Source organism: Sus scrofa, chromosome 14 (genome assembly GCF_000003025.6).
Source record: "Sus scrofa isolate TJ Tabasco breed Duroc chromosome 14, Sscrofa11.1, whole genome shotgun sequence".
NCBI classification, from domain to species: domain Eukaryota; kingdom Metazoa; phylum Chordata; class Mammalia; order Artiodactyla; family Suidae; genus Sus; species Sus scrofa.
The window spans coordinates 110,006,821-110,027,539 of record NC_010456.5 but is presented as its reverse complement, the minus strand read 5'-3'; the positions used below and the strand labels follow the sequence as shown (position 1 = coordinate 110,027,539).

At 37.6% G+C, this 20,719-nt stretch overlaps 1 protein-coding gene across 3 annotated transcripts in view; it reads left to right on the top strand.

Moving 5' to 3' along the window:
- Positions 1-20,719, top strand: part of HPSE2 (heparanase 2 (inactive)) — a 704,554-nt gene that overhangs the window by 441,525 nt on the left and 242,310 nt on the right. For all 3 annotated transcript variants that reach the window (XM_021072269.1, XM_021072270.1, XM_021072271.1), the window contains exon 4: positions 18,604-18,777. In XM_021072269.1, coding sequence (XP_020927928.1) covers positions 18,604-18,777 — 174 coding nt within the window. The remainder of the gene's footprint in view (positions 1-18,603; positions 18,778-20,719) is intronic.

Sequence of the window (20,719 nt, the reverse complement as noted above, 5' to 3'; positions counted from 1 at the left end):
CTTGATTCGATTTTGGTGGGATGTATGTTTCTAGAAATCTGTCCATTTTCTAGGTTGTCACATTTGTTGGCATGTAATTGTTCATAGTATTCTCTTACGGTTTTTTTGTATTTCTGCAGTGTCCGTTGAGCTTTCTCCTTTTTCATTTCTTACGGTGTTTATTTGGGTTCTCCCTCTCTTCTTCTTGGCATGTCTGGCCAGAGGTTTGTCAATTTTGTTTACCCTTTCTAAGAACCAGCCCTTGGTTTCACGATGTTTTTCTATTGTTTTTTGAATCTCTATTTTATTGATCTCCTCTCTGATCTTTATGATGTCCATCCTTCTGCTGAATTTAGGTTTTGTTTGTTCTTTTTCTAATTCTTTTAGGTGGTAGGTTAGGCTGCTGATTTGAGATTTTTCTTCTTTTTTGAAGAAGGCCTGTATCCCTGTGAACTTCCCTCTAAGAACTGCTTTTGAGGCATCCCATAGATATTGAATGGTTGTGTTTTCATTGTCTTTTGTCTCAAGGTATTTTTTTTTAATTTCCTTTTTTGATTTCCTCATTGACCCATTTGTATTTCAGCAACGTGTTGTTTGGTTTCCTTGTAGTCAGCTTTCTTCTCATTTTTCCCCCGGTGGTTCATTTCTAGTATCATGCCATTGTGGTCAGAGAAGATGCTTGAAATTCTTTGTGTACTCTTAAATTTGTTGAGATTAGTTTTGTGCCCAAGCATGTGATCAATCCCAGAGAAAGTTCCTTGTGCACTTGAAAAGAATGTATATTTTTTGGGGGGAGGGGGTGGGGAGGGGGTGGGGAGGGATGTAATGCTCTGAAAATATTAATTAACAGTTCCATTGTGTCTAACAGTTCTACTGTGTCATTTAGGATCTCTGTTGCCTTACTGATTTTCTGTCTAGAGATCTGTCCATCGATGTGAGTGGCTTATTAAAGTCTCCTACTACTATTGTATTTGCATCAACTTCTCCTTTTTTATGTCTGTTAGTATCTGTTGTAAGTATTTGGGTGCTCTTATGTTAGGGGCATTTATATCATGGAATGTACTATCCTCTTCTTGAACTGATCCCCTTATCATTAAATACTGTCCTTCTTTGTCTTTCTTTATGGCCTTAGTTTTATTTTTTTGCGTATGTCTTTTTTTTTTTTTTTTTTTTCCTTTTTTTTTGTCTTTTTAGGGCTGCACCTGCTGCATATGGAGGTTCCCAGCCTAGGAGTCAAATTGGAACTAAAGCCACTTGCGTTTACCACAGCCACAGCAATGCAGGATCTGAGCTGCATCTGCAACCTACACCACAGCTCGCAGCAGCACTGGACCTTTAACCCAATGAGTGAGGCCAGGGATCAAACCCACATCCTCATGGATGCTAGTTTGGTTCATTAACTACTGAGCCATGATGGAAACTCTGCCTTGGTTTTAAATTCATATTTTCTTGTGATATGAGTATTGCCACTACTGCTTTCCCTGTTCTTTCCATTTGCATGAAATAATTTTTTACATTCCCTCACTTTCAATTTATATGTTTCCTTTGCCTTTAGTTCAGTCTTTTGTAGGCAGTATATCATAGGCTCTTTTTTTTTTTTTAATCCAGTCTTCCAGTCTGTGTCTTTTGATTGGATCATTCAGTCCATTGACATTTAAGTTAATTATTCCTAAATATGTATTTATTGGCATCTTAAACCTTGTTTTCCAGTATATCTATGTTTCTCCTTTGTTCTTTTTTGTTGTTGTTGGATGATTCCCTTTTATTTTATGCTTGTGTCCTCTTCTTTTTAGCTTTTGTGAATGTATTGTTTGGTTTTGAATTTTGTTGCCCTGCTTTTCAAATAAATTAACCCCTTCCTATATCTGCTTGCTTTAGCCAAACATTCATATAGACTCAAACACATTCTTTAAAAGTCTCGATTTTCTTACTCTCCTTCCTGACATTTTAAGTTTTTGATGTCCTTTTTTCACTTCTTCATGTTCACCATTTTGCTGTTCCTTGTGTTTATCATAGATTTCTCAATTTGGTTCCCCCCTCCTCTTTTGATCTGTACATTGGCTTATTTAAGTTACTGCTCTCCAGTTGTGATTTCCTCCATTCTATATCTTCTTACTTCCTTTTTATTTAGGGGAGAAATATTGATACAATTTCAGTATTTCTTTTAAAATTTAGTATTCCTGTATTCTTTTAGTTTTTGTTTGAGGAATTCTTTATATCTCTTTCTACTTTAAATGGTAAACTTGCTGGGTATTCTAGGATGCACATTTTTTCCTTTTAGAACTTTGAATATGTCTTGCCGCTCTCTCCTGACCTATACCATTTCTGTGGAGAAATTAGCTGATAGCCTAATGGGGTTCCCTTGTAATTATCTCTCTCTCTCTCTCTCTTTTTTTTTTTTTTTTTTTTTTTGCTTGCTGCCTTTAGAATCCTCTCCTTATCTTTAACTTTTGCCATTTTTATTATTATATGTCTTGGTGTAGGTCTGTTTGGTTCAACTTGTTTGGGGCCCTCTGTGCTTCCTGTATCTTGAGATCTGTTTCCTTTGAATACGGAGAGTGTTCAGCCTTAACTTTTTCCAATATATTTTCAGTTCCCCTTTCTTTTCCTTTTCCTTCTGGAATCCCTATTATGCTTAGATCGGCCCACTTTATTTAATCCCATAGATCTCTTATATTTCTTTCATTTTTTTTTCCATTTGGTTTTTCTGTCTGCTGCCCTGATTGGGTGATTTCCATTATTCTGTCTTCCATGTCACTGATTTGTTCCTCTGCATTATTCATTCTGCTGTTCAGTGCCTTTAACTCAGCTTGTGTCTCTGCAAATGAATTTTCTAATTTTCCTTGGCTCCTCCATACAGTTTCTATTTCCTTTCTAGAGTGATCTGTGTTACTGTTGATATTTGTTCTTAATTCCTTCAGTATATTCATTACCTACTTTTTGAATTCAGTGTCCATTAGACTGCAGAGGTCTATTTCATTGTTTGCTGCTTCAGGAGAATTTCTCCTGTTATTTTAACTGGGAATGGTTCCTGTGCTTCTTCATTTTGCTCATATTTTTCTTGTTCTGTGAGTATAGGGAAAACAATTATCTACTGTAGTCTTGGAGGGGGTTATTTTTATGCAGGTGTGTCCCTGTGTAGGTTGTGAGGCCTTACTCTTTTTTAGGCATAAGGGCTGCTTTTGGTTTGGATGCTTGCTGACTCTTTCCTCAGTGTGTGCAGATAATTATCCTCTTATTAGGTGGTGAGCAGGTTTATGGCATGTTCTGCACCCAGAACCTTTGGCAGTGGCAAAGGTGGGGCAGGTGCATTCCCAGGAGGGTGAGGGCAATGGGTGGCACTCAGTTGCAGAGCCCTCCTGGGTGGTGATCCCTGAGGTGACTGGGGCTGCAGGTGGTACCTGTTCATTGGACCTATAGTGCTGGGGGGCTGTGCCTGCTTCTGGAGCCCAAGATGGTTGTGGTGTTTTGTATCCACCCCTGCAGCCCATCAAGAGGTGTACCACCATGAAGCTGACAGAGAAGGATGTTCCTATGGTGGTCCTGACCCTCCTTCTCTTGCCTTCCCCAACAATGGCACCTTACTTCTAGTGGGGGCTGAGGCCTCCTCATGTACTTGCTTGTCTGAGGTGCACCCCTGCCCAGCTGGTGGCACACGCCTCCCCATCCCTCTTAGGGTGTCTCTACATAGACACCCAAGCCTTTTTCCTGGAACTGACCTCCATTTCCAGAGTCTCAGTGCCTAGCCTCTGCCTGAGTGTTTCAGGCTATTGGGTCTTAGTCGGTGGTACCAGTGGTCTATGCAGATCTCTCTGCTTTTCTCTCCTCTGACTGGCTGCTGTCCTTTTCTCTGAGGCTGTGAGGCTCCCCTCCTGTCCTCGTTTATCTCCCAGGCTGATCTCCCTGTTAGTTAGGTGGCCTCCCATTGTACAAATTCTTTTCTTCTTTCACATTTCCTTCTCATGAGTGCTGATCCTGTCCTGATTCATTTTTTTCCTCTTCTCTCTCTTGCTTTTTAATTCAGCATTCAGTAGATGTTCTGGGTAAATCATTCTACATGTAGTGTTCTTCTTTTTATACATTTTTGTGGGAAAAGGTAAGTGCTATGTCTTATTCCTCTGCCATATTGATCCCTCCCTACTTGTCCTTTTAGACAGTGTTTCACAAAGTATAGATGACATGAATTTAAATGACATACAGACTGAAACAAAATTTTAGGTTAATAATTATGCCCAGGAGTTAACGGTATCCTAGTATTTATTTTCCATGTTTCTCAAATGGGGTTCTGTAGAGCACCAGGAGGGCTCCATAAGCTGTCATTAGAGGGTTCAGCAAAAGATGAGGCATAGTGGACAAGGTGCCCCATTAGCAGCTGTTATGAGTCTTTTAGTTTTATAAAGCAGGACCATGATTATTTGGTTGAATCCCTTATCAATTTTTGAAGTGGAATATAGGGTTGCTGCCATTTTTGTCTCCATATTGGTATGAGAATTTTTTTTTTTGGAAGCATCAGAAAAAGGAGCAAACACTGTCTCATTTCATTTGAATATAAAATCCATGAGAACTTATTGAACCCAGAATCAAGTAACTAAGCAATAACATTAAACAGCATAGGTTTCACATTAGAGAAATAGACTTAATTATTTGTTTTTAGTTCCAAAATAGCAATTAAAATTAAAATGCATTTATAACCCTATTGAAGTGATCATGAAACCAATACATGTATATATTAATTCTGTAATTATCTACAATAAACTTAATCATGCCACTTAATAATAAAATGTTTCTTTCAAAGTAAGTCTCATAGAAAATGTCTTTGGAGTTCCTGTCGTGGCACGGCAGAAACAAGTCTGACTAGGAACCATGAGGTTGCGGGTTCGGTCCCTGCCCTTGCTCAGTGGGTTAAGGATCTGGCATTGCTGTGAACTGTGGTGTAGGTTGCAGATGCGGCTCGGATCTGGCATTGCCGTGGCTGTGGTATAGGCCGGCAGCTACAGCTCCGATTTGACCCCTAGCCTGGGAATCTCCATATGCTACAGGTGTGGCCATAAAAAGGACAAAAGACAAAAAAAAAAAAAAAAAAAAACCCAAAAACAAAGAAAGAAAAGAAGATTTTGTCTTAGGCTATAATTTTATTCATATTGTTTTGACATATAGTTTGAGTAACTTTACAATTCAACCCTGTTAATTTATTTTCCTACTGAAAATAATATTAAATTCATAATCTTTATTTAAATAAGCTCACAAGCCTACCTTTAGAAAAATTATATCCCATTTAGCTTAAGTCATTTATTTAATAAAGACATACTATGTTTGCCTTATAATTTTTTTCAAATCACTTCAAATTCAAAAGGAAAAAACGGGGATTAATTTTAAAAAATTAACTACTTGGTTTTTTTTGTTCCTTTTCTAGAAACGTTGTCTAAAATGTTATTTTTAGTTTTAGACAGAAAGGAAAAATTCTGAAATTTCAACTTACCATATATCATACCTCAATACCATTTATATGACATAAATTTGTGATAATACTTTTAGCCCTCCTTGGGTAAGGTACAAAAAAAATCAAGTAGGAAATTTTAACCAGGGGATACAGAAGTCTCTCTTATTTAAACCACTCATGTGTATTAGAGTTGGTATCCTTTTTAGGGAGGGGGAACCTACAAAAGATTCTGGCAAACTAAATAGATTCTTGGGAAAATATTACTCTATTTTAAAAAACACTGACAATTATACTTACATCATAATATCTACAACAAATGATCACACTGACATACTATGAGTTTTAGATATAATTTTTATCCAAAAGTTCCCTGAGATTTGAGAATATTTCAAGTGTTTCTCTGATATAAAAATTTAGGAAGGCTGTCCAAGAGTTAAAGGATGCATGGGAAAATAAAAGTAATCCTAACACTAAAATACTCACTGCTAAACTGAGAACTGACTTAAACATTTCTTCTACTTGGCAATATTCTCATTAATGAATGCTGTTTTCAATTTCTCCAAGTTAATACAAACCCAGTATAAATCTGTAATAAAGACAGGTTGCAAATCTGAGCAAAAACACAGGATTTTGTGAGATCAATGAAAAATATGTTTGATAATAGCTCAAATCACACATAAATCTGCTAACAAATAAGGATCTAGAAGAATTAGATCAGTTAACTGAACAAGAGAAACTCACAAGGGTGATAACAAAATAGGTTGGTTAAAAATAATTTGAATATTATAAGATCAAAACAGGTCTATTTTGATGTCTTTTTAATACATATGATTGTGCCACAAAAGTTAAATTATTTTATTAGAAAAATACTCAGTATTTAATTAAATATCATCTTGTTCATTCAAATTGTTCATATTTGACATAACAGTTTATGTTATTAAGTATACAATGAAATACACTTATTGTCATAATTTTTAGTTTTATTTATAAACTAAAACCCTAATCAAATTTTTGCATCAAAAATTCATATGAATGATACTGTTTTTAGGTAGATTAATCTTTCTTAAGTGGCCTTTTTCTAGACCAAATTATCTCCATATAATGAAGATTTTCTGTGTTTGTTTCATACATATTAGAAAAAGAAATATATATCAAACACAAAAGCATATCAAACATGTGATTTCATGGATTTTATGGCTTAAGACAAAGCAAAATGTATTTATTTAAAAGATTGCTAGTATGATGAAAAATGTGGAGAAATAATATATATGGTTTATTAACATGGCAAAAATTGAGAACTAGAGTGCTAGAAGTTTGGGAAATACTTTGTTAAGGATAAGTTTAAGTCCTCTCTCCTCCATTAAACCATACCTCAGTGGACACACCAATCTCCCTACAGTGACCTCAACCTTCTTTAAATTCAGGATCTATACCATTTGTTGGCATCTGAGTGCCTTATGACATCTCCTGTGATACTGTCTTACATGGACATTTACCTCTTGATTTAGTCACCTCTCCAGAGCAAATGGCTTATTTACCCAGTTAAACTGTCAAGTTCCTCAAGGCTGGTACTTTATCTCATTATATCCTTCACAGCGTCTATCAGAGAACAGTCTCCATGCTGAAGAGTTCTCACAGCCCAACTCCTATTTGTTGCATAATAAATGGTCTAGTAAGAAACTGAAAGTTCCCAATGAGAGATTTGTATAATAATTTATTATTGCTAGTTCAAGAAATATATATTCTGGAGTTTATTTTAAAATGATATACATTTGAATATAGAGCATTTAATATTTGAATATTGAATATTTAGCTCAACAAATGTCATCTTTCTCAACATCTGCTGTCAGGTTCATCCAAGCAAGTAGATACTTATAGATGACTTTCTATTCTCTCCACTAGAGGGTGCCAATGTCTCTAAGTCCTCTAGTCAGGTTGCCTTGGCATCTCATAGGAACATAGATTTAAGGATTTGTCTAGCAGGAGTTTGAAGATGAGGAGTTGGGGCCTGAGAAAGATGTAAGAGATAGGCTTGGGAGTCATCTATATAGTGCAGATAGTTGATGCTGTGAAAGTTCTTGAGACTTCTGAAGGACAAAATGGCTGAGGACAAAACCTTAAGAACTGTCCATATATAAAGGTCAGAAAAAAGAAGAAAAAGAGAGACAGAGAAGGAGGAGAACCAGAAGTGTAGAAATAAGGAACCCCAAGGAGGTACTGGTCAATGATGGTAGATGTTGGTAAGAAACTGAAAAGGAAAAGAAGAAGAAAACTACTATGGTTAAGCAGAAAATGAGGTTACAGACTAGATTTAGGTTGGGGTATGAACATAAAAAATGAGTGGTAGAGAAAAAAGAATACATGGATACATTGAAATTACTTCTTGAAGTTCTGTGGCAAAACAAAAAGGAAGAAAAGAAACAAAACAGTACCTAGAGTAGTACCAAAGAGGTTAAATTTTTAAAAATCAAGAACCAAGACTGCAATCTGTCATAAGCCATTTTGGGGCTAATCTCAGCTCTTTATTACAAATGGATAAGAGTAATGAATTCACACTAAGATATAAATGATGGCAATTTTCCTCAGCACTTGGCACTTTAAAAAGAAAACAGACAGATAACAATGGAACATACAAAAAAATAGGGCTCCATTAATCTAAGAAACTAGATGGCTAAAATTTCGAGTAAGATTCATTCGTTTATTCAACAAATAGTTATTGAGTGCCTACTATATGCCAGCCAGTATTATAGTCTCTAGAGTTACAGCAATGTATAAAACAGAAAATAGGTCCTCGCCCCATGGAATTTACCTTTAATGTGGCTGCAGTGTGGGTTAATGGGACCTGTAAAGCAGGGTAGAACAAATCTGTGTGGTATGCTATTTTAAAGAAGCCTCACTGATAAGATAACATTTGAGCAGAGACCCAGTGGAGGTTAGGGAGAAAGTCAAGGGGCTGGCTATGGAAAGAATTCTAGGAAGAGGGTAGAGGCAAAGGCCTAAGACAGGTATTAGACTGATGATTGTGAAGAACAGCAATGGGGCCAGTGCAGCTGCCCCAGAATGAATGTAAGGGAGAGCAATAGGAGATGAGCTCAGAGTAACAGCAGGGCCAGACTGTGTAGGATCTTACTGGCCATTGTGAGGACCTTGGCTCTTATGCTAAATGACACAGGAAACCACTGCATGGTTTTGAACATGATCATATTCACATTTTAAAAGCATAACCCTGGCTGTTGGGCCAAAAGAGACTGCAGGGTGAATAGAGGGCAAAGGTGAAAGCTAGGAAAGTAGCTCAGAATCAATAGTAATAATTCAGGCTAGAGATCATAGTGGCTTGGACCAGGGTGGTAGCAGGAGAGGTGTGGAAATGGTTGGGTTCCTGGGATGTTTTAAAGGTAGAACTGATAAGATTTGCTAAAGATTGGTTATAGTTCATGAGGGGAGAAAGAGTCAAGGAAAACTTGAGCTACTGATTTGAGCCACAGAAAGATAAACTTGATATTTAAAATCTTAGGAGATATGGAAGACTGGAGATGGGAGAAGGGGAAGACAAATCAGAATTCTGGTTTTGGATACATCAAGCTTGAGATGCCTGATAGAAATAAAATAAAGAATCTGGAGGTGGGATAAAGATGGTGGAGGAGTAAGACATGGGACTCACCTTCTCTCACAAACACTTCAAAAAAACCATATACATGTAGAATGATTCTCAGAGAACATCTAGCAAATGCTGGCAAAAGACCTGAAACCTCCAAAAAGGGCAAGAAACCCTTCACATGACTGAGGAGAACAAAGAGAAAAAAGGAGAGAGAAAGAGGAAAAAAAAGATATCAGGATGGGACCAGCACTCCTGAGAGGGAGCTGTGAAAGAAGAAAGGAATCTGCACCCTGGGAAGCCTAACTGATAGGGAGATCAGTCCAGAGGGAGGGGGATCCTCAAAGCCTTGGAGAAAAATGTACCAGCTGGACTGAGGAGGGCAAAGCAGAGAGAGAGCCATACAGAACTTGGTACCACTGCCCCCAGACACCAAAACCTGAGATGCTTTGGTGGGGGCTGGGTGCTGAGAATCAGGCTTTGGAGGTCAGTTCCTAGGAGAGGACAAGGGTTAGCTGTGAGAAGACAGCCTGAAGGGCTAGGGAGCAGTGCACCACAGGCTGAGGAAAGGAGCACCACAGCTGAGGGAGCGTGGGAGAAGGCCTGGGCCAACAGGAGAACCAAGGGGCCATTGTTGGAGAGGGCAGGAGGAGGAGAGGCTGAATATCTTGCTCTGACAAAGGAATATCTTTCTCCATGCATACAAAAGCTCTCAGATAGTGGGGCACCTCTTGCACAGGCTACAGGAGATAGGGTCAAATCTCTGCAGCCATCTCAGCCTCCCTAGCTGGACATGGCCCACAATCACTAGGGATCCTAAAACAGGATCCTACAGCCCCACTGTAGGAGACACTGAGGAGGGCAATGCCACTGAACCCCACTTGTTGTTGCTCTCACTCCCTTGGGAATGCACATGACATGCTACTGCCACTGCCAAACACTTTGGGCACCACCTACACTCCATGAGGGCCACTGCCACTGCCCAGCACACTGCAACCAGGAGCAGCCTGGACCACCTCCCCAGGAGTCTTTGCCACTGTCAAGGACCCAAAAACTATACACTATCTACAGCCCCTGCCAATTGCCTCCATCTCCCTAGAAGCACGCACTGAATACACACCAGCACACCCACTATCAAGGGGATAACGGTCAGCACACACTGAGGAAAGAGAAGCAAGCATCCAAAAAAAAAAAAAAAAAAAAAAAGCAGCCTGCATGCCCCACCCACCCAAAAAAAGTAAGCCCTCATAAACTACCAAGGAGTGCTCACACATATAAATAGTGCTCCAAGACCACACTAGCCGTTTTCCCTTAACTCACAGAGTAAGAAAAATATAAGCAAAAAGAAGAAGCTCAGGAAATATTCCCAGTTAGGAAAATAGGAGAATTCTCCTGAAGGAGCAAACAATGAAACAGGCCTCTGCAGTCTAACAGACATGAGTTCAAAAAGGAGATAGTGAAATTCTGAAGGAATTAAGAGTTGATATGAAGGAATTAAGAGCAGATATGAGCAGTAATGCAGATCACTCTAGAAAGGAAATAGAAACTGTATGGAGGAGCCAAGGAAAATTAGAAAATTCATTTGCAGAGACACAAGCTGAGTTAAAGGCACTGAACAGCAGAATGAATAATGCAGAGGAACAAATCAGTGACATGGAAGACAGAATAATGGAAATCACCCAATCAGGGCAGCAGACAGAAAAACCAAATGGAAAAAAAAAATGAAAGAAATATAAGAGATCTATGGGATTAAATAAAGTGGGCCGATCTAAGCATAATAGGGATTCCAGAAGGAAAAGGAAAAGAAAGGGGAACTGAAAATATATTGGAAAAAGTTAAGGCTGAACACTCTCCGTATTCAAAGGAAACAGATCTCAAGATACAGGAAGCACAGAGGGCCCCAAACAAGTTGAACCAAACAGACCTACACCAAGACATATAATAATAAAAATGGCAAAAGTTAAAGATAAGGAGAGGATTCTAAAGGCAGCAAGCAAAAAAAAAAAAGATAATTATAAGAGAACCTCCATAAGGCCATCAGCTAATTTCTCCACAGAAATGGTATAGGTCAGGAGAGAGTGGCAAGACATATTCAAAGTTCTAAAAGGAAAAAATGTGCATCCTAGAATACTCTACCCAGCAAGATCACCTTTTAAAGTAGAAGGAGAAATAAAGCATTTTTTTTTAACAAATAAAAACTAAAAGAAGAGAGCAATACTAAATCCATTCTAAAAGAAATACTGAGAGGTCTCCTCTAAATGGGAAAGAAGTAAGAAGATATAGGATGGAGGAAATCACAAACTGGAGAGTAATCGCTTAAATAAGTCAGTATACAGATCAAAAAGAAAAAAGAAACCTAACTAAGAAATCTATGATAAACACAAGGAACAGCAGAAGGATAAACTCGAAGAAGTGAAAAAGGACATTGAAAATATAAAATGTCAGGAAGGAGAGTAAGAAAACCTACATTTTTTTTTAAAGTGTATGCCTCTATGTGACTATCAAACTAAAGCAAGAAGATACAGAAAGGGGGTAACATACTTGAAAACCAGGGCAACCAGATATCAAAACCAAACAATACATTTACAAAAACTAAGAAGAAGAGGACTCAAGCATAAAATAAAATGGAATTATCCAACCAAAAAAAGAAAGGAACAAAGGAGAAAGGTAGACTCTACTGGAAAATGAGGTTTAAAATGGCAATAAATACATATTTATGAATAATTACCTTAAATGTCAATGCTCCACTGAATGCTCCACTCCAAAGACACAGACTGGAAGACTGGCTAAAAAAAAAAAGAGCCTACAATATGCAACCCACAAAAGACTCACCTTTAAGGCAAAGGACACATATAAATGAAAAGGGAGGGAATAGAAAAGTTATTTCATGCAAATGGAAAGGACAGATAAAACAGAAGCGGCAATAGTCATATCAGACAAAATAGACTCTAAAACAAAGGCTGTAAGAAAGATAAAGAAGTTCCCTATTTAATGATAAAGGGATCAGTTCAAGAAGAGGATAGTACATTCCATGATATAAATGCCCCTAACATAAGAGCACCCAAATACTTACAACAGATACTAACAGACATAAAAAAGGAGAAGTTGATGCAAATACAATAGTAGTAGGAGACTTTAATAAGCCACTCACATCGATGGACAGATCTCTAGACAGAAAATCAGTAAGGCAACAGAGATCCTAAATGACACAGTAGAACGGTTAGACACAATGGAACTGTTAATTAATATTTTCAGAGCATTACATCCCTCCCCACCCCCTCCCCACCCCTCCCCCCAAAAAATATACATTCTTTTCAAGTGCACAAGGAACTTTCTCTGGGATTGATCACATGCTTGGGCACAAAACTAATCTCAACAAATTTAAGAGTACACAAAGAATTTCAAGCATCTTCTCTGACCACAATGGCATGATACTAGAAATGAACCACCGGGGGAAAAATGAGAAGAAAGCTGACTACAAGGAAACCAAACAACACGTTGCTGAAATACAAATGGGTCAATGAGGAAATCAAAAAAGGAAATTAAAAAAAAATACCTTGAGACAAAAGACAATGAAAACACAACCATTCAATATCTATGGGATGCCTCAAAAGCAGTTCTTAGAGGGAAGTTCACAGGGATACAGGCCTTCTTCAAAAAAGAAGAAAAATCTCAAATCAGCAGCCTAACCTACCACCTAAAAGAATTAGAAAAAGAACAAACAAAACCTAAATTCAGCAGAAGGATGGACATCATAAAGATCAGAGAGGAGATCAATAAAATAGAGATTCAAAAAACAATAGAAAAACATCGTGAAACCAAGGGCTGGTTCTTAGAAAGGGTAAACAAAATTGACAAACCTCTGGCCAGACATGCCAAGAAGAAGAGAGGGAGAACCCAAATAAACACCGTAAGAAATGAAAAAGGAGAAAGCTCAACGGACACTGCAGAAATACAAAAAAACCGTAAGAGAATACTATGAACAATTACATGCCAACAAATGTGACAACCTAGAAAATGGACAGATTTCTAGAAACATACATCCCACCAAAATCGAATCAAGAAGAAATAGGTAATTTGAACAGATCGATCACAAGAAATGAAATTGAATATGCAATAAAAAACACTCCCTACAAACAAAAGTCTAGGACCAGATGACTTCACGGGTGAATTCTACCAAACATACAAAGAAGAACTTATACCCATCCTTCTTAAATGTTTCCAAAAAACTGAAGAAGGAGGAACACTCCCAAAGACACTCTATGATGCCACTATCACCCTAATACCAAAACCAGGTAAAGACACTACCAAAAAAGGAAATTACAGGTCAATATCTTTGATGAATATAGACACAGAAATCCTCAACAAAATTTTAGCCAACCGAATCCAACAACACATAAAAACAATCATGCACTACGACCAAGTGGGATTCATCCCAAGTTCACAAGGATGGTTCAACATACATAAATCGATCAGTCATGCAGCACATTAACAAAAGAAAAGTAAAAAAAAAGACACACGATCATCTCAATAGATGCAGAAAAAGCATTTGACAAAAATCCAACACCCCCTCATGACAAAAAAGGAAAAAACTCTTACCAAAGTGGGTATAGAGGGGCCACACCCAAACCTCATAAAAGCCACTTATGACAAACCAACAGCTGATATAGTACTCAAAGAAGAAAAGCTAAAAGCCTTCCTGCTAAAATCTAGAACAAGCAAAGTATGCCCTCTCTTAGCACTTTTATTCAACGTGGTATTGGAATCCCTAGCCACAGAAATCAGAGAAACAAAGGAAATAAAAGGTTATCACAAATTGGAAGAGAAGAGGTAGAACTGTCACTCTCTGCAGTTTGACAGGATACTATATGGAGAAAAACCTAAGGACTCCACACACACAAAAAAAAACCTTGAATGATCAACAAATTCAGCAAAGCAGCAGGATACAAGGTTGACATTCAGAAATCAGTTGCATTTCTGTATATTAACAATGAAATAATAGAAAAGGAATATAAAAATACAATACCTTTTAAAATCGCACTCCAGAGTACTAAATACTTAGAAATAGACCCGACCAAGGAGTTCAAAGACTTATATGCCGAGAACATAAAACATTACTCAAGGAAACTGAAGAAGATTCAAAGAAGTGGAAAAATATTCCATGCTCCTGGATTGGAAGAATTCATATTGTTGAAGTGGCCATACTATGTAAAGCAATCTACAGATTTAATGTGATCCCTATCGAATTTCTCAGAACTAGAGCAAATAATCTAAAGGTTTATACGGAACCATAAAAGACCCAGAATTGCCAAAGCAATCTGCAGGAAAAAAACAAAAACGAAAACAAAAAAACAAGCAGGAGGCATAACTCTCCCAGACTTCAGACAATATTACAAAGCTCCAGTATTCAACAGAGTGTGGTTCTGGTTCAAAAACAGACAACCAAATCGATGGAACAGAATAGAGAGCCCGGAAATAAACCCAGACACCTGCGGTCAATTAATCTTTGACGAAGGAGGCAAGAATATAAAATTGGAAAAAGACAATCTCTTTAGCAAATGGTACTGGGAAAACTGGCAGCTGCATGTAAATTAATGAAACTAGAACACACCCTCATGCCATGCACAAAAATAAACTCAAAATGGCTTAAAGAGTTAAACATATGACAAGACACAACAAAACTCCTAGAAGAGAATGTAGGCAAAACATTGTCTGACATAAACTGTGTTTTCCTAAGTCAGTCTCCGAAGGCAATAGAAATAATAACAAAAAATATGGAGTTCCTGTCGTGGCTCAGTGGTTGACGAATCCGACTAGGAACCATGAGGTTGCGGGTTTGATCCTTGGCCTCGCTCAGTGGGTTAAGGATCTGGCGTTGCCATGATCTGTGGTGTGGGTTGCAGATGAGACTCGGATCCCGCATTGCTGTGGCTCTGGCGTAGGCTGGTGGCTGCAGCTCCGATTCGACCCCTAGCCTGGGAGTGTCCATATGCCGTGGGAGCGGCCCAAGAAATGGCAAAAAGACAAAAAAGAAAGAAAGAAAGAAAGAAAGAAGGGAGGGAGGGAGGGAGGGAGGGAGGGAGGGAGGGAGGAAGGAAGGAAGGAAGGAAGGAAAGAAAGAAAGAAAGAAAGAAAGAAAGAAAGAAAGAAAGAAAGAAAGAAAGAAAGAAAGAAAGAAAGAAAAACAAAAATAAACCAATGGGTCCTAATCAAACTTACAAGCGTTTGCACAGCTAAGAAAATGATAAAAATATTAAAAAGGAAAAGACAACCTAAGGTATGGAAGAAAATAATTGCAAATGATGCAGCTGACAAGGGCTTAATATCCAAAATAAACAAACAACACCTACAACTCAACAGTAAAAAAACAAACAACCCCTTCAAAAAATGGGCAGAAGTCTTAAAGAGACAGTCTTCCAAAGAAGACATAATGGATGGCCAGTAGGCACGCTAAAAAATGCTCAACATCACTAATTATTAGAGAAATGCAAATCAAAACTACAGTGAGGTCCTACCTCACACTGTTCAGAATGGCTATCATTAATAAGTCTCCAAATTACAAGTGCTGGAGAGGGTACAGAGAGAAGGGTACCCTCTTACAGTGTTGGTTGGAATGCAAAGTGGGACAACCACTAGGCAAAACAGTATGGAGGTTCCTTGCAAAATTAAATACAGAACTACTGTATGATCTAGCAATCCCACTCCTGGGCATATATCCAGACAGAACTGCAATTCAAAAGGATACATGCACCTGTATGTTCATTGCAGCTCTATTCACAATAGCCAATACAGTGGAAAAAACCTAAATGTTCATTGACAGGGAAATGGATAAAGAAGATGTGGTATTACTCGGCCATAATGACGAATAAAATGGGAGTTCCCTTTGTGGCTCAGAGGCAACAAACCCAACTCATATCCATGAGGATGCATGTTTAATCCCTGGTCTCACTCAGTGGATTAAGGACCTAGTGTTGCCCTGAGCTGTGGTGTAGGTCGCAGATGTGGCTCGGATCTGTCATTACTGTGGCTGTGGTATAGGTTGGAAGCTGCAGCCCTAATTCAACCCCTAGCCCTGGGAACTTCCATATGCAGGTGCAGCACTAAAAAAAGAGAAAAAAAAAAAGGCAAAAGCAAAAAAACCAAAAACAAAAAACCCCGAAATAATTCCATTTTCATCAACATGGGTGTAACTAGAGATTCTCACACTAGGTGAAGTAAAACAGAAGGTAAAGAGAAATACCACATGGTATCATATCAAGTTATCATATCAAGTTATCATATCAAGTTATCATATCAAGTTATTGATATCACTTATATGTGGAATATATGGCACAAATTAAAGTTATCTACGAATAGAAACAGACTCACAGACAAGAATAGACTTATGTTTGCCAAGGGAAAGGAGAAAGGGAGTAGGATAGCCTGAGCGTTTCACATTAGTAGATGCAAACTATTACATATAAAATGGATGGGCAATGATGTCCAACTTTACAGCACAGGGAACTATGTCCAATCTCTTGGAGTAGTACATGATGGAAATAATATGAGAAAAATCATATATATATGAATATGTATAATATATTAAAAATTATATAAATCTGACCCAGTGTATATATCATTTATATTATATATGACAATATATGAGACAAATTAATGTATAATTAATAATATATAAATATATAAATATAAATCTTTATATATGTGTTTTATATATATAGTATGAGAAAAATTATACATATTAGAATTTTATACACACACCTGACTGGGTCCCTTTCCTGAACAGCACGACATTGTAAATCAACTATACTTTTATTTTTTAAAAGTAAAAAATATATAAATAAAAGGATAGTTAAGGTGACCCCCACAATGAATTATTTGATTCACAGTAATTCAATAATTCATATTTGGGGAGGATTATGGTTGCTTTGCAGAGGCCGTGAACTAAAGAAAACAGTGGTGTTGAAAATCCACTAATGCTTTGACGAGTAAGTTAAACTGATGAAAGTGATTGGGGGAAGATGAATATTGACGAATGGGAAGCATCTAGAAGTAGACAGGCAAGTGCATTCCTTTGATAATTCATGCTGAGAATGAATGCCAGAAGTAGAATGGTAGCAATTGATGTGAAGGAATGGGGTGGGTATGGGACATATGGTGAACAGCATTTGCAGTATTAGGGACCAACCTGACAATGAACACATTATTTCCAATAGTGGTTATGGTAGTTCCAGTCCCAGAAATATTGGAAATAAGGAATTGAGTGAAAAAATATTTTGAAAGTGTCACTAGGCTAAACTCTCCAGCCAGTCATTTTGCTGACCTTGTCTCCTGACACTATTCCTGTCATTCCATAAAGGAGTATAGGTCCAGCAGTGCCAGATTTTCTGATTTTTCAAGAAAAGCTGGAAATCTAGCTACTTTGTCATATATTTACATTTTTTTTTCATTTTAAGGCTTTATTGAAGTATAATTGATTTACAGTGTTGTGATAATTTCTGCTGTACAACAAAGTGATTCAATTATACACATCTGCATTCTCTTGCAGATTCTTTTCCCATATAGATTATCACAGAATATTGGGTAGAGTTCTCTGTGCTATACAGCAGGTCCCAGTGGCCGATCATTCCATATACCTCTGTGTGAGTTCGTCAATCCCAAACCCTCAGTCTGTCCCTCTTCTCCCCATCTGTCCCTTTTGGTAAACATCTGTTTTTCTTTTCTTTTTCCTTTTTTTTTTTTTTTTTTTTTTTTTTTTGGTCTTTTCTAGGGCCACACTCGTGGCACATGGAGGTTCCCAGGCTAGGGGTCTAATCAGAGCTGTAGCTGCCAGCCTACACCACAGCTCACGGCAATGCCAGATCCTTAACCCACTGAGTGAGGCCAGGGATCAAATCCACAACCTCATGGTTCCTAGTCGGATTCGTTAACCACTGAGCCACGTCGGGAACTCCACCATTTGTTTTTCAAAGTCCATGAGTCTGTTTCTGTTCTGCGTGTAAGTTCACTTGTATTCTTTTTTAAGAGTCCATATGTCAGTCTTTCACCATCTAACTTCACTTAGCTTGATAATCTCTAGGTTCATCCATGTTGCTGCAAATGGCATTATTTCATTCTTTTTTATAGCTGAGTAATATTCCATTTTATATATGTACCACATCTTCTTATCCATTCCTCTGTCAATGGACATTTAGGTTGCTTCCATGTTTCAGCTGTTTAAATAGTGCTGCAATGAACTTTGAGGTACATGTATCTTTTTGAATTATGATTTTCTCCAGATAGATACCCAGCAGTGGGTTTGCTAGATGTCTTTCCATTTTTAAATGTTAACAATTCAGTTTTTTGTTAACAAAATATACTGTGGACCAGACTTGGTTGCCAATTTGCAACCTTTATCTAGAGTTGTGTGTGCTCCATTCTAAAATCACATTGAAATGTATCCTGAACCAAATAGTAATAGTCCCTTTTAGAAGCCTCATGTGTAATTTCTATTAGCAGGAAGCTTATAGAAATGCTTTTTGTAGTTGCTAATGTTTTCCTTTTGTTGGGATGTTGGTTTGAAAGTTACAAGCCTTTCTCTGCTTCTTCCCAGCCAGGTCTCTAGACAAACTTTATAACTTTGCTGATTGCTCTGGACTCCACCTGATATTTGCTCTAAATGCACTGCGTCGTAATCCAAATAACTCCTGGAACAGTTCTAGTGCCCTGAGTCTGCTGAAGTACAGTGCCAGCAAAAAGTACAACATTTCTTGGGAACTGGGTAATGGTAAGTAAGGATGCTATTTCCTCTGAAATGACAAGGGTAAAAAATAAGTTGGCCTGGGATATAGTTTCATACCATCTCTAGCACAGTGGCCCAGAAAACACTTGAGTTATTTGACCACTGAGTTGACCTTCCCAATAGTCAAAGACTGAACATTTAGGGAGTAGATTTACTGAAACCATACCATTTGCATCTGTAGATATCTTCTCTTTACCTCATTCCAAATATAGGGGAAATGCCAAATGTGATTTGTGATTAACAAATGAATGTTAAACTAAATACAATCCATCTGCACAGCCTCAGCTTCCTTTTTTGATGTATTTTTTATGGAACACTGGTCCTACAAAATGACCCTTATAATAATTCAAGAGTTTAGTTGACTGTATTTGGCCCTATAGTATATGTACCTCTTGAAGGTTCACCATGCACATTAATGTATAAAAGGCTCTGAGAAGTCCTGTTGCAATAAAATCTGTGTAACTTTTTTTTTAACCCAGCATTTGTTAAATCACATAACCAGGGTTGGTTTCAGGATATGCATCCTGTGCAGTCACATAGGGTCCTTTGCTTATAAGAGACCCACGCTTGGTTTATTGCTCTGCTTTTTCCATCTTCATTTTTTAAACAAGGGGACCACATTTTCATTTTGCATGGGGCCCTGCAAATTAGGTAGGCAGTGCTGTTTAATCATTGCACTCTGTGTGCATTTGAGAGATCTCTTATCATCTCATAGAACAAAATACCATGGAACACACTTTAGAGAAATAGTGCCTAAATAACACAATTTTTCCTAATGATGTGTTTGATATATAGATATTCTATAGATTCTATGACTCTAATGTTATTGAGTTAATTAGTATGGTTATGGTTTAAATTATGGATAGTATAAATTTGAAAATATTCTGATTTCATAATTAAAAAACTTTTTTGGTAAACCTTAGAATAAAACAATAGAGTATAACAAACCAAGAATTGTCTTAAAATTACTGTTACAAATTTATATCAGCATTTTTATCCACAGCCTCATATATCTGTAGCTAACCCACACTGTGTGTGTGTGTGTGTGTGTGTGTGTGTGTACACATATACAGGCACATGTGTGTATTTACTTCTAGAATTTGAGATTCTCATAAGGTAGCAAGGGATGAGGATTTTATAGGCACAGGTGCCTTTTTTCCTATCAGTAGCCATTAATTGGAATGTAGCTCTCTCTCTTTTCCTTCCCTGGAGTGAGAGAGAGTGAAGGAGAGTTAGGTGCTAAATGGAGACCTGAGCTGAATTAATAATTTGGCTATGGGGGTGTCACTAGGGTAGCCTGAGATTTTTCAAGTTCCCAAACAGTCTAGGTATCAAACATCCTAGGACAAAAGCAGGAGTGATATGATCAGTTTGGAGTGAGGCAAAATTACTGCATAGGAGGCAAAGCCATTTACTGATTCCTTCCCTCCCCATCTTCTATTTCATACTGCTTGACATTCTTTGATATTTTATGTTGTCTCATGACCACCCCACCTAACTTTACCCTGCTCCAGTATCAGACTCCACCCGGCCTAGCTCTTTTCCTCAAACACAGCAAAATATGCATTCTACAATCAGGGCATTATACCTGTCCAGTTATAATGTTTAAAGTTGGTCAGTATAAGACAGTAAAGAGTGGTAGGGCCTCTGGTGAGCTGGAGAATACATACTCTGACTCAAGTGCATGTTTTCTTTATAAAATATTTCTAAGTAAAATTGTTTTGTATAGCAGACAAACAAACAAAACAAAAACAAAAACAAAAACAAAACCTAAGCTGGTAGAAGATAAGTCCGAAACAATTAAAACTTTCTTACAAGCGATTGATGGGAATAATTCCTCCAGAGTTTTTGGCATCTCTGAATATGGGAGATGATTAAACTAAATAGATAAACTAAATAAATAAACCTGTAAATAGTATAAGTGAGT